We start from the raw sequence: 14,601 nt of genomic DNA, 5'->3' as shown, positions 1-14,601 counted from the left end.
TGTTCATAAGGTTGGATCGTGACACTGAGGCAGAAGCCATAAAGGTACCTGCAGTCAGGAAAATCCAGTAGGATATGTTTTGCAGAGATGTTGCACATTATTGCAGTTATTCCTGCTTAGTATGGAGACAAGAACATGTGAAATCTGTTGTGCCTCTGTGCTTCTGTTATGAAGATCTTTCCATATAGGATCAGCATTGGTTGGACTTTGACAGTGTACAAAAAAGGAGAAATATTCCACGCCTTAAAAGGTTTCAACCAATATTTCTGGCACTAATTTCAACAACAAAAGAGAGGTCCTGAAATACCTGCATCATTCACACTGTTTTGTTAGTCCATATAAAGTCCGTTATCTTTTTAATCTGCCTCTCTTCAGTAACTTTAGTTCTCTGTTTATCTCCTGGAATGATGTACACAGGAGTGCATTATTACATAGAGTGGTTTACATCTTGCAGGTGACATCCTACAAAACAGTGCTTCCTCTTTTGTTTCCCATACACAGCATCTCCAGCAAAGTTCGTTTTTCAGGCTTTGTGTTTGCTGTGCCACAGTAAATACTTCCTTTTGCTGTCATTCCAGTGACCATTGCTGGATTTCAGGAACATTCTGTTTCCCAAAATTAAAAGCAGTCTCCTGTTATTGCTCTCTACTGCACTGCTTTATCTGGACAATCCATAAATTGCAAGAATTAATATTTCAGGCTTAGTTCCAGAATGTAGTTCCCATACCTAGCAGCCAAGTGTGTATAGTTTTAAAGGTTAAAAAAAAAAAAAAAAAAGGTAATAAAAAAATGGTGTATGAAGGCTGGGATACTCCTAGAGAACCAGGTGCCTCATTCCCCCTTTTCTGCCCCACTTTCCCTAGTGTTCCTACTAAATTCCTTCTATCCCCTTGGTCGTCTTGGCCCCTGTTTTATTGAAGCTTTTTGTCTTGCATAGTTGTCTGTTAACTAAATGCATGTCCTTTTTGTCCTTTTTTCTTAATCCCTTCTTCACTTTAGCACCTTTTTTTTTGTTTTCCCCCAATGCCAGGAGGAGATTCCCAGTTGAGTTTTTCCCTTAGAAGTCTCATGACTCTCAGAAATCTCTGTAGCTGTGGAAGAAGGATGACCACTTTCAGCTCCTGAAGTTCCACTGGCTGTATGAGAATCTCAGTATATCAATATACATATGTATATGTATGTGACCTCAGTGTGTCAATATACATATATATGTATATAATCTCAATGTGTCAATATATATACAAAAGCCATCACATTTTTGTGTTTGCAGGGAAAACCTTGAGAATTTAAAAGTTGAAATTTCTGTGGTCAACCAAGAACTGTCGTCAGTCTGCTTTAAAATAAAATACTAAAAAATACAAAAAAGTATCTGGAATGTTTGCGCTTTTTAGTGTTCAGTGTTGGCAGTACACTGTTCTGCTTATATTTACTGTGTGGAGTATTTTTGTGCAGCTCCTGGGTTCGTTTGAAATGCCTTTAGCACACATGTAAAGAACAGATGCCAGCTCAGAGTAACCCCCTGTGGGAGCTGCCAGCATCTGTGGTGGCAGTGTAAGAGGAGAGAGGATCTGCCTGGATAAACAGATACTCTGTCAAGAACCCGAGGCACAGACAGGCTCTGGAGTGATGAATGTTTTATTTAACATTTCATCTGCTCCTAGCCATGGCACGTGAGCGGCTCGGAGTGTGCAGCCTGCACCCATACTGGTGGGCTTTCTAACCTGGTTTTGTTGGCATGCAGTCACACACCAGACATGCTGGGGTGCATTAAAGAAGGCACGTGGCACCTTGTTCAAATGTGTTACCGTTATTAATGATGTCAGCAGATGTAATTGCCAAGTTACTTAATACACTTAGAGTGCAATTGGGCCATTCACCTTGGAACCAAATAACTCTTACTTCATCTTACATACCTTAAAATGCAGCTCTGCCTCTCCACAGTGATGCAGTAATATTTATCAGAAAAATTATCCTCAAGTAACATCTCTATGTGCAACAACCTCCCAACAATTCCAGAACTGTAGTATTATTGAGACATTTTGCCTTAGAGATTAAATTCCCCAATTTCCTCAAAACTGCAAAGCTTAAATATGTCCAACTTCAATTCAGCATTCCAATCTTGGAGTTTTCTAACCATAATGGTTAGTCCTTATATGGCAGTTTTGTAAAGGGAGCTCCAATTAAATCATAAAGAAAATTAATTCTGTATATAAAGGTGGAGAACCTGAAGCATTCGTTGTTGGTTCTGTATCACAACCTGGTGACACATTCAGAAGAACCCGTGTATTTGTCCTGGGCTGCTGCTCTGTTCTCTCATCACTGCTGGCAAAGGGGAATAAAACCCTAAGTGAGAAGGCTGGGGAAGACAGATTTCTGTTTTAGGGCACCTTGAAACATCTCACTGTAGTGAATGGAATTATGACTTCCCATCACTCACTGTGAAGCAGACACTTCTGACATGGCGTGAAGAACCCAGGAGAAGTTTGTGGAAATCATGTCACGTTTAGCTCAGCATTGGAGAAATCCACACCTTGAGCACCTACCACTCTGTTGTCCTCACTTCCATAAGTTCATTAGTGTGATGTAATTGTCCTGGATTCAAACTAGTAAAACAGAAGAGAATTACATGATGACTGCAGCTTTTGAAGTGATAAATGATAATTTGAGGACAGAATCAGTAAAACCCATTCTTAGAGTCAGCCAATATCCAGAGGCATCAGGGTTACAGAATAATGTGATATTTGTATAAGCAGCACTGTTACCTTATATTAAAGGAAAATTGAATATTTTCCTCATAAAGAAACAAGGCTGGCTGGATTGGAAGTACATAAAGTTGTCATGTACACACTGACTATCATTACTAATGATACATTTTACAAGCTAAAGTTTTATTCAGGCTCTCCTTCCTTTCCCCTCAGGTTATTGTCATTCTCCCTTTCCACTTTTCCAAATCCATCCATTTAAAACTCCATTTTGTGGAGTCTGCTTCCTGCCATGTCTTCAGGATATTTTCACTTGTCTCAGAGCTCTTCCTGTGCCACGTGTTTGTAGTCCAGATCTGCAAAGACCTGTGTGGGTTTGAGGGAGAAGATAAAAGCTGAAGGGGTCAATGGTGCCCGGTGCAGGTTGGGCACTGCAGTGCCCCTGTGCCCTGTGGGCTCACCTGAGCCCAGTGTTGATGTTTCTCTTGAAAACAGTTGCTCAGCATTCTCTGCCTTGCACGTGGGCTTCCCCAGCTTATGATCTGCTCTTTTAAAGCACAAAATCCCTCTTCCATTTATTTTCACTGCTGTGTTGGTATTTTTTGTACTTTTCCCTAGTCAGCTTTCCTGACTCTGCATCTGAGTGAGTATTTTAAGGTTCTTATTCCAGTGTTGGGTGCCCACAAGGGCCTGTGTGCCCAGACTGTTGGGACATGGCCACACCCAGTGTCTGTGCCAGGGACCTGAGCAGGTCGCAGCAGCTTGGATCTGGAACAAATTGAGGAGCTGACCTAAGTCATTGTAGAACTCTCCTGTGGAGACCTTTACAGCAGTTTACATCCCTCTGTGAGTGATTTAGCTGGCACCAGCAATTCTTAAAGGTTTTATAGCTGACTATCATGGAAACCTCCTGAAAAAGAAAATTAATACTTACAAGGCAATACCACAACATAAAAGTTGCATAAAATGCTGTTATTGATTTATTCCTTCCATATTCGTGCTTCCATAATAGAAGAATCCCTATTTTTGTGTGCTATTGTCTCTGTGAAAATCAATGTGTTTGTAAAATGTAGCCTTGACAGAAAGCATTTCCTCAGATCTAACAAATTTACAATGAAGGAGCTTTTATCCTTGCCCCAGAGATGACTTAAGACATTTTACAGCTGCAGATTGGGTGTCTCATTGTAGCCTCTCCATGGCTTTAGCAGGGTGCAGACAACTGCTGGATCATTCCAGGTAATGAGGCTTCACAGATCAACTGCTTTCTCTGGAATCTGCTATGTTCTGTCCCTAATATAATCACACTTTTATTTTTGTCCATTTAAAATGTTTCTTTGAAGTTGCAAAATTAAAATCAGATTGTCAATTCATCCTTACTTTGTTTGATTTGTACCTTGTTTAAAAGCAGCAAAAGAAGTTTTTTTCCCAAGATGAGAATGTTCTCCATCTCATCTAAGCACCAATTGTGATTAATTACAGATCTGGTGAAAACACCATTCCTTTTTTGCAGCTGGCAGCAGGGTTTCAGAAGAGAGGCAGTGATGTTTCCCCCTGCAGAGCACAGATGTGAGAAGGGCCGGTCCCACCTGCACAGGACTGTCCTGATGCTCACAGCACCTTATGGCTTTTTCTTCCTTGGGGCAGAGAATGAGAAAACACTGATTTTTATTTTTTTTCCTAAATTTGATCCACAGTTTGGCTTTCTCTCTAAGTACTGAGACTTCAGTTATCTGAATTTTACATTTTCCTTCACCTGTGCTGCCTCAGCAAATAGGGGGAGCAGGAGCAGGAGCAGCAAGGCTGGAGCAGGAGAACCCGAGGGCTTTCCCTGTCCTGTAGGAATTGCTTTGGCTGCTCTGTATCTTTAAGGGGCTGACCCTATCCCACGGGGAGCCGCTATAAAGGCAGGTAGGCAGCAGTGCCCTGCTCGGGGAGCTGGAGCCAAGCAGGGGCAGCTCCTAAAATGACTGGCCACCACAGTTGGGGATATGGGCAGGCTGACGGTAGGTTATGGCATTTCCGTGCTGCATCTCTCTGTCTTCCCCCACTCGTTTTCTTTCTAGAGCTGTTGCCTGAGCCCTGCAGAGCTGCCTGCATTTTGATGTCTGCAAGAATCAAGTGTATACAGCAGGTAATTAATTACTTTATTGATAATCAATAGCACCCAGAAAGCGGCACCAAAAGACGTGCAAGTTTACGTCTGCTGCCTTTCAGTGTTGCAATCAACATTCCTAAACTGAGGGAAGCAGTTTGAATGCTTTGGGTTTTTACAGACTGCAGATATTACAGATGGGTCCCTTTCCAAAATGCTGTTATAAAAAAGATTACCTGTGTGTCTCTCCAAAAGCAATTCTGTTAGGTAAAGAAGATTTAATAGAGCAGTAATAGATCTCCTGGTTCTGTGCAGTTGCTGAAATGTGATATCTAGGCTTTCATAAAAGTGAATAAAATAAGCTATACATTGCATATATCTAGTACATCAATAAATTGTACAGATCAGTATCAGATCTCTTACAGAACAAGTTATGCTTTCCGATTTGACAGATTTTAATTTAGTCCTCCTCCTTTGCTTCCCACCTCCAAGGATGCGTGTCACAGCGCAGGGGGGGATGTGGAGCTCCTGAAGGATTGCCACAGCAGCGTCGTGTAGTGCCTGGATCCTTTACAGACAGGGTGGATGAGTGGCTGATGCTGGCCAATGAGACAATTGCATAACTTGCAGGAGTCTTTCTCCTTGCAGAAATTATTTTAGCTGCTGAGTGTCCAACAAGAGTCTTTTGTAGAACCTTCAGGGGCCAGTCTCTTTCTTAACAGCAATTCCTTTTGTTTCTGTGAGTCTGAAAGCAAGTTTGAATACCAAGTGAAGCTGGTTAGTGCTAGTAAGTAATGTTATGTATTTGTGCTTGTAGCTAGGAGAATAGAGCTATGGGTACTCTTATGAAACTTGTGAGAGCCAAGCTTGTGTAAGAGCATTTAATTCCTAAATCTGCTTTCTAGGCAGGCTGAGAAAAGATATTATTTTATAAGCTTAGCAGAAAGTGTCAAAGCCAAGTAACAGTGTAATAGATCACTGTTGTGTTATGTAAATGCAAGGAGGCTAAATACCTGTGCTTGATTTTAAAAAAGGTTCCCCTTGTGAAAATATGTGAGAATGCTACAATTAAAAATGTGCTTCTTGAGAATCCCGAAGTACAATTGTTACTGTTACACTTCATGCATAGAAGCAGCAGAGGAATTTAATTGCTGCTTCCACTACCATAGCAAAGTAGAAAATGAGCCATAAGAAATAAGAATTCTTTGATATGGATAAGCTTTTCTTATCTCAAATGGTTTAAGAATCTTCCAGCTCTGGCAGCAGAGTTCTGCTATTCAACTGGGCTTTTTCCCCTCTCTGTTGAGGTCAGGAAGTCCCAAAGTATTAATTATCATCCTGTATCCTTCACTCAGGCTAGAGAGATACCATAAGGGGCATGAGTGAAGAATGGAGCTGTCTCAAAAATTTACTGCAGTCATAAAATTATTTTAAAAATAACTGCATAGTCAGTAGCTAAGAGATTGAGTCATCTGCATCTAATTTGAATTGCTGGAGCTTTTACACTCTCTTTCCCAGGGAGAATTAAATGCTTTTTCTTTGGAGAGTGTGTTTGTGCATGCAAATGTTTACACCTGTACCACCTTGGAACACCTTATCAAGGTAACTGCAGCCTCTGCAGAGAGAGAGTGGCACAAGTGACTGGGGGTACAGCAGTCTCTGCCATGATCTCCTTGGTGTGTTCTGGACAAGATATTTGAATCCCCATCTTGTTGCAGCCTGCTTGTGCTAATAAAACCACAGCAGCCTAGAATTTAAATTAATTTCTCACATTCCAAACATTGGAGTCACTCTTGCTGAGCAAGCTTTATTTAAAGCCTCCTGCAAACCCATAATGACCATTCTGTGTATGGTGGGAAGGAAATAATGCTGCTTTCCTTTGCTTGCTGTTGAAGGCCCTGCTGAGTGGCACAAAGCTTACCCCATTGCCCAGGGGAACCGCCAGTCCCCCATTGACATCGACTCTGCACGGGCAGTGTACGACCCCAGCCTGCAGCCACTCGTCATCTCCTACGAGTGCTGCAGCTCCCTCAGCATCTCCAACACCGGCCACTCCGTCATGGTGGAGTTTGAGGACACTGATGACAGGACAGGTGAGACTAGCACAGCCACATAACTCAGAACACCAGCTTGGGACTTAATGGGGGAAGCAATTAAACACATTCTGTACAGAGTAACTTCTATGATGTATAATATCAGCTTAGAACAAGGCATGTGACTGGAGCTGTTTATATTTTGTCTTCACTTGGAGCCTCTCTAGCAATGCAATGTCACAGATCAATAAGTGTTTCTTCATTAGGAAAAGCTCTTGCCTCAGGAAAATGAGAAGTTTGATTGCAGTTCTTTTTTTTTAGATGAAAATTGAAGTTTGCTGGGCATCTCTCCAGCACTTCCAGACCACATCCAGCACCCAGAGCAGGGATGTAAGCCCCTCAGTGTCCTGGTTCGTGATCACCCCAATCACAGATGCCAATTCATGTGCCAGCTCTGGCTCAGTGCCCAGCTCCCACCCACAGGGAAGGGAAGAGGATAAGCAGAGCTGGGTCATGCAGCACAGTCATCATAATCAGTGCACCAATTTGTACCTGGACAGGTTACTGTTACCTTGAATTTTCTTCTTTCTTCCCCGACTTCTAGCACTTTGGTTTCTTCAGAAATTAGAAAATCTTCAGCTCATTTTGGGTTCTGAGTTGGTAGCAGCCAACTTTGGATGTTGGACTGGCTGCAGTTGTACATTATTCTTGTCTCAGCCCTTGGCAGAGAATGTAAATTCTTTAAGTGATTGATTATGTCTTCTGTTAGGTCTGTTTCCATGGTAGACATGGTAGTGCTTTTACATCTGGGGGTAGGGGAAGAGCATTCAAATGGAGATGATAAAGCAGCTGATAAATGGAAAGAGTGCATTAAAAAAAAAGCCAAAAAGAACTGGAACAATTTGTGAACTTATCAGCTGATTTCATCTTCCTTTTGGGTGTGCTCATTGATGCAAGCTAAATAGGATACCTTGATATTGAAAACAAATTACCTTTTCTGTGAGGTGGCTTGTTTGTCCTGGTAACCCTTTGAAATAAGGCCTAAAGGTCAATATTCCAGACATCTTGTTTTAAAATTTCTCTTCTGCAATGAATTTAAAAACCTGCCCAATGGGATGGTCAAGTTTTTAAGCATCTTATCTTTATGAATTTGCAAAGAGGACTGGATGAGCATTTTCCACTTTTACTGCACAGATCTGTTTAGAGTGTCACCCTATAAAGAGAATTTGTAAAATATCTCTGGAAGTATTATCTTAGCTTGATAACTACTTCAATGCAATTTTCAGCTGAACTGTATCTGTGTAACAGTGAACTTTATTAAGCTTTAGAAGTTTAAAAACATCTATTACTCTGCACTTAGAGACACAGACTCAGAGCACCTGCCAGGAATGGGACCCTTTCCACACTAAGCATGTCTTGTTTCAATAACAGTTTTTCAAGGAAGATGACTGCTAGGAGTGGGAAAAATGGTTTAAACTGCTTTTAGTTGTGTTGAAATAGATCTAGTGACTCAAAGCTCTGCATAAATGACACAACAGAATCTTGACAGTAATCCATAATAGGTAAACGTCTTAAAATATTAGGGACAGGTGATGCATTCTTTTGCTAACTTTAGAAAAACGTACTAGGAGTATTTACATCCTTAATACTAAAACCTTAGCTTTAGCAAGGCCAGTTTCCTGCATCAAGGCCAGCTGGAAGCATGCATGTATGGTAGCACGGTCCAAGCCCCAGCTTTTACTCTTTAAATAAAATGTTATGAACTGCACTGAGGATACAAGCTATACAGATATTAAATGTAATTTTAATTTTCTTAATGTGAGACTCTGATCAGGTCTTGAGGTCTGTTGGACAAAGTGTATTAGATTTGGTGGCATATAAAATTACAGGGATTACTGATGCTGTGATAAAATATCTTCTATAGGTGGCATCTTAAACATTTGTCTGTGCTTAGGTGTTATTTCTAAATGATGTATGAAGTGTCTCTGTGGCATTTCCTTACCTTTAGAAGGTGATTTGAGGTTGAGTGGTGTTGTGTGAAGTACCAGCTATTATATTTCCTCTTTTATAGGATCAGGTATTTAAAGGAAATGGAATATAGATAACCTCCACTGAAAGGAAAGATACTGTAAGAAGGAAATACTTATCTGAATTGTCTAGCTGATGTTCAGGGTAGAAGGTTTCCTTGGAGCCTTCTCCTCTCCCGGCTGACCAATCCCAGCTGTGCCAGCCTTTGCTCCCAGCAGAGCTGCTCCATCCCTCTGCTCATCCTGGAGCCTCCTCTGGGCTCTCTGCAGCAGCTCCAGGTCCTGGCTGTGCTGGTCCCAGGGCTGGGGCAGCTCTGCAGGTGGGGTCTCACCTGAGGGGCAGAGGGGCAGAATCCCCTCCCCTGCTGCCCACGCTGGGCTCAGCCCAGGGCAGGGGGTTTCAGGGCTGGGGCAGGGCCAGCTCTGCCCCACAGCACCTCCAGGTCCCTCTCCCAGGGCTACTCCATCTGTTCCACTTGTATTTATTGTGTTTAACAGGAAGGGCATAAGGGTGGTTACCACATCTTCATGTGTCAAGTATTCTCTTTCAAGAAAGCTACAAATTCTGTACAGTTAGCCACACAGTGTTTTTAATTTACATTTTCAAATGAGTTTTGATGCTCTCCATGAAGAAATCCACCCCTTTTAAGTGCCTGGATGATACATCTTTTGCATGCTGGCAGCTGGGAGAGGCTGCTGGATGTTTTCCACTATTGTGCCAATACTGGTTAGTTTTAATTCCTTGCTCACCATGGGAAGGTCAGCTATCCCTGCCCTCCTAGCTGAATGGGGGGAGGAGAAATAAGGACATGAGGAAAGGCTTGTGAGTCAGGATAAGAGCAGGGAGAGCTCCCTCACCAGTTACTGACACAGCAAAACAAAAAAATCTATTAACAACCAAATCAAAGTAGAATAATGGCAAATGAAAACTAAATCTTAAATCATGGGTGCAGTCAGTCCTTCAGGAGCTGCTCCAGCCTGGTCCCTTCCTTGTGATCATGAGCTGGGGAAGCTTCTGGCAGTTTCTCACAGAAGCCACCCCTGTACCCTCCCACTCCCTAAGCCTGGCCATGCCACCCCCATGTGGGCTGTTACAGAAAACTTGCCTGGTTCCTGCCCACACTCATGGACCTGTCCAAAGGATTGAACTGCTTCATGTTGCCATCAATGCCTTTGACACAAAACTGTTCTGTGATGAACAACTGCTAGTGCTATCAATGAGAAACCACGTTCATAACTTCAATCACTAATTTAATTGTTATTTGTTATTTTTTCTTTAAAGCTTCACTTAGTACATTGGAATGCCAGAAAATATGCAACATTTGGAGAGGCAGCAGCAGCTCCAGATGGCTTGGCAGTAGTTGGTGTTTTCTTGGAGGTAAGAATTGCAAAAATAGCATGTTTACATGATAAAAAGCATTATGCTGTAAAGTGTTTGAGGACTATGCCACATATTTAAGAAGTGCTTAAGGAAAACAGATGACTTACTGGAAGCATTAATGCATTGCAAATTGCTGAAAACTTTGGTAGGAACGTTAAGATTTGAGTAAGAAAGTAACCCCTAATTAAAGCATAGTTGTAGTCCTTCTTATTTAACCAGACTATTCCATTCTTTTAGATTGGAAAAGAACATGCCAGTATGAACAGACTCACTGATGCTTTATACATGGTAAAATTTAAAGTAAGTTCTAAGCTTTTTAAATTTGTTTCTGGGATATCCTTTAAAAATCATGCTCATGTACATCTTTGAGACAAAAATGAAAAATCACCCGCCCACAGATGCTCCCATAACTAGAACATAACTGTAGTTGTATCTTTTTTCCCTCCAAAGTTCGCATTATTTTTCTAATCTCAGGTGCCTCACAAGGCTATGCTGACCCCACTGGTCGTCCAGAGGTTCTGCTTTTCCCAAAAAAGTCTAAAATCCACAGCTTCCTGACCCTTGAGACTCAGCTCTTTGACTCAGCAAAATAATCCTTTTGGATGCTGCTACAGCCTGAAGAATGTTGCTCTAGACTCTGGTACTTAAGGCAATCACTACTTTAGGCAACACCCCCTTCTATATCTACCAGTCTTTTGCTTGCTGTATCTTCCTCTATTAATCCACCTTCCTCTAATTTTAGACTTGAAGGTTTGATTTTTTTTTTTAAGCTGATATTTACCATAGCAGACAATAACAATAGGATTTAAATTTTCCTACTGAAATAGATGAGAAAGTAATGAAATGAGGAACTCTGCTGTGATATTATCTATACTCATACTGAACACTATATACAGAACACACTTCCTGTATTATTTTTGGGGCTGTTGTGACAAGAGGTGAATTTTGGTAGAGAGAATGGTGCAAGACCACAAAGTCCAGTAAGCCAGCATTAGGCATCACACTTGCCACCTGCTTTTGGCTAACAGTTGTAAGGCAGCCAAACCTTTACATAATTTTCCTTTCTCCTATTTTTAAGGTTATTTCAACAATTTCTTCTCTTTCAAAAAAGGTATTTTATCTGCACTTAAAAGTAAAAGGATAATTTTCAAGTCTATTTTCTTTTCCCAGGGAACAAAAGCTCAGTTTAGAGGCTTCAATCCTAAATGTCTCCTGCCCTTGAGTCTAGATTATTGGACATACCTCGGTTCTCTGACAACCCCACCCCTTAATGAGAGTGTGACATGGATAGTGCTGAAAGAACCCATAAGAATCTCTGTGAAACAGGTAAATTTCTGGTACTCTCTGTTATTGTAGCATTCAATGTTGGATAAGCAGGCAAAGACTGTTCTGATTTGAAATTAGGCCAAATTAAAAGTCTTTGAATATTTGGCCTGTTTAATCCTCAGGCTTCTGTCAATTTCTGTTAATACTCTCTAGAAGTTTGCTTGAACTTGTTCAATTAACTGATTAAAATATACTGAAGATTTCCTTTTAGTCCTTTTTAAAAAAAAACATTACTGTTGATTGCCCCCTTGAGCAGTGAATTGTTTCCCCTGAACTTCCAGCTGGAGAAATTCCGCATGCTGCTCTTCACTGGTGAGGAAGACCAGAGGATCCAAATGGCCAATAACTTTCGCCCCCCTCAGCCTCTGAAGGGGAGAATTGTTCGAGCTTCCTTCAAGGCCTGAAGAAAACTGATAATGGCCCTGAGATATCCAAGAGCTTCCACATGTGAGATACTCTAAACAGAGACTCTGGTCTACGGACTACTCATGGAACACCCAAGACAGGCATTTCCATGAACCCTCTCCTTGGACAGGGATAATCCTCTGGCTTTCTATTTTATTTAAAGTGTTCATTCTTTGGACAAATGGCATCTTTTTAACCAGCACTATTTAATATAAAGGATTGCTGAGTGAACTAGGTTGCTATTCAAGACCTGAAACTCTATAAAATTAAAATGACATTAAAATCCAACTTTATATAAAGTGGAAAATTGTATAGTGATCTATTAGTGCTGATGGCCACAACTTGTACTTGTCTCATTTGATACATGAGAAAACAGTAATCAAGAATTTTGGACGAACTGGACTTAAATTTTCCTTACTGATCTGTTGTTACCATTTGCTGAGCTCTGATTTAAAGGTTGCTTTCACTGTATTCTTGCTGCCTGATGACACGTATGAGTAGCGTGTATGAGTAGCTTTAGAAAAAGTTCTTAACTCGCCTCAAGTAGGCTCAGGTATGAAATGTACAAATATATAAATATAAATTTAAATATATATTTTAAATCTACTGTTCTAAGATGCTATCTTACAATGTAATGCTGTGTTGAAAAGCAGAGCAGTTTATTGCAATGTTATTTGGGTATTTGTCCTCAGCCCATGCAGAACACAGGACCACAGTGCCCTGGTCAGGGTAAGTTTGGTTGAAGAGTTCCTCTGCAGTGATCCAGGTGTGTTTTGTGTTCCTCGGTTGCTCATATTCTACCTCAGCTCAGTGCTATGCTCTGCAATATGACCTCCTTCAGTGTCTGCCCTACAGAGAGCAGGTGTTTTGTTTCCTTTAGGGACCTAACACGGGTAGATCTTGTCTGTCCTGAGTGAGCATTGCTGCACAGACCCTCCCTGCCCCAGGGCTGCCTGGCAGGGATGCTCCCTGCACGCATGAGGCTTCAGCACTCCCGAGTCCTTTTACCTCTGCAAAATTGCTTTAGAACAGCCACGTGTTGGTTCTGCAACTTAGGGACAAAATTCTGACTCTGGTACTCAATACTGTGATGTTCCCTGTGACTACCCACAGTCAATTCCCAGCTCCTTGAGTTCTGGGCCTCACATGGCCTGTTCTGTCTGTGTAGTTCAGGTAGGAATTGCTGATGTTGATCACTTTCCATCAGCTGACATGGAGAAATCAGGACATACAAGGCCAAGAGAAGTGGGGAGAAGGGAGAATAGCAGCTGCTGTGGCTGCTCCCCTTTCTCCAGGGAAGCATGACAAGAGGTGTGGAGCACAGTACAAGGCATGAAAGACTGGAATTCTGCTCCTCAAATCTCTGTGATTTTTCTGGTACACTGACCTAAAACTTTGTTTCTCAGTTTCCTCTTATGTAGAAAGAGGGTAACACTGACCTCTACCTCACAGGGCTGTTGTGAGGGCTAATTCAGCATTGTTTTAGATGTGAGGTTCTTATCCAGGAGATGCTAAAGGCAATGGAAGATCGTTAAAAAATGCAATGGTTTTAGCTATTATGAATGTATTATGAACTTTGCTAGTAATGCAAACTGGTCTTGTAGAAACTCTATTTAATGTATCTTAATTTCTTTAACAAATTAAATAAATGAGACTTTAAAATCACATGTGTGCATATCTTCATCCTTCTTTTTGAGAAGACCCACCTCTCCCTACTTACAGTATCACTTTTCTTGGATTTTCATTAACAGAAATTATGTTTGTTTTCAACAGTTGGATCTCTTTTGGATCAAGGAATGCTTTGACTGTTTATCTTCAGTGCTACAGAAACCTTGCCTAAGCTACTGTGGAATGATCTAAGTACAGATAAAAGTTATCCCTCTCAAGTTTGTGGACATGTTTTTAAATTCTTGAAATTATTTCTGACCCCTCTTTTAGTCTATATCACAGTTCTTACCACCTTCTGGGACTAACACTTTCTGTTTGAATTTAATCCTCTCACTTAAGTTCTATCATATTGTATACCTTGAATGACTTCTTGCCCAGAATTAAATTATTACCATTAGTCTTATGTTGCTGTTAAAATTTGCATTAAGAGATGCATTCTAAAATGTAAAAAGTCTTTCAAAACACCTTACATTTCGATAGCAAAAAAAATTTATTGGGGCACATTTAAAATACTTTTCTGATTAAAATATAACCAATATTATTTACCATATGTACCATAATCAAGCTGTTCCAGCACTGCTGCATTAATATTATCAGTTCACAGAGCAGGTCAAGATCAGCATTTTCAATGTTTTCCTCTCCTTTTAGGCAGAGGTTTCTGCTCCCTGTCTCTCACAGGAGGTAAAGAGGGCTGAAACTTTGCCCAGTTTTCCCCTGTTCCAACACCTCAATCTAAAATAAAGTTTATTTATATGTCTGCTGTGACCTTGCACACAGTACTTAAGCTTCTTTGAAGGTGGTTTATGCATGAACAGCAGAAGGATAATGTTTAGCTTACACAGTTATTGTAAAAGCTCAGCCATTGCAAAGAGCTTTAAATGCTGCATTGCCCCAAGGTTCAGTTCCAGGGAGAAGCTGAACTGTACCTTCCTGCAGAAATAAATTTGATTTTTGCTTACAGCGTTTT

General features: G+C 41.0%; 1 protein-coding gene across 1 annotated transcript; it reads left to right on the top strand.

Annotated features, from left to right (window-relative positions):
* The first annotated feature begins 4,646 nt into the window (after nucleotides 1-4,646).
* CA7 (carbonic anhydrase 7) lies at nucleotides 4,647-13,591 on the top strand. Its single transcript, XM_039698198.1, has 7 exons — nucleotides 4,647-4,705; nucleotides 6,690-6,887; nucleotides 7,614-7,618; nucleotides 10,137-10,232; nucleotides 10,473-10,535; nucleotides 11,406-11,561; nucleotides 11,843-13,591. The coding sequence occupies exons 1-7, from the start codon at nucleotides 4,666-4,668 to the stop codon at nucleotides 11,963-11,965; spliced, it is 681 nt and encodes a 226-aa protein (XP_039554132.1). The 5' UTR covers nucleotides 4,647-4,665; the 3' UTR covers nucleotides 11,966-13,591.
* The last annotated feature ends 1,010 nt before the right edge of the window (nucleotides 13,592-14,601 follow it).

Source organism: Passer montanus, unplaced genomic scaffold (assembly GCF_014805655.1).
Source record: "Passer montanus isolate IOZ18808 unplaced genomic scaffold, ASM1480565v1 scaffold121, whole genome shotgun sequence".
Classification (NCBI taxonomy): Eukaryota; Metazoa; Chordata; class Aves; order Passeriformes; family Passeridae; genus Passer; species Passer montanus.
Note: the sequence above shows the minus strand (reverse complement) of the source record. Positions and strands in the feature narration are given on the sequence as shown.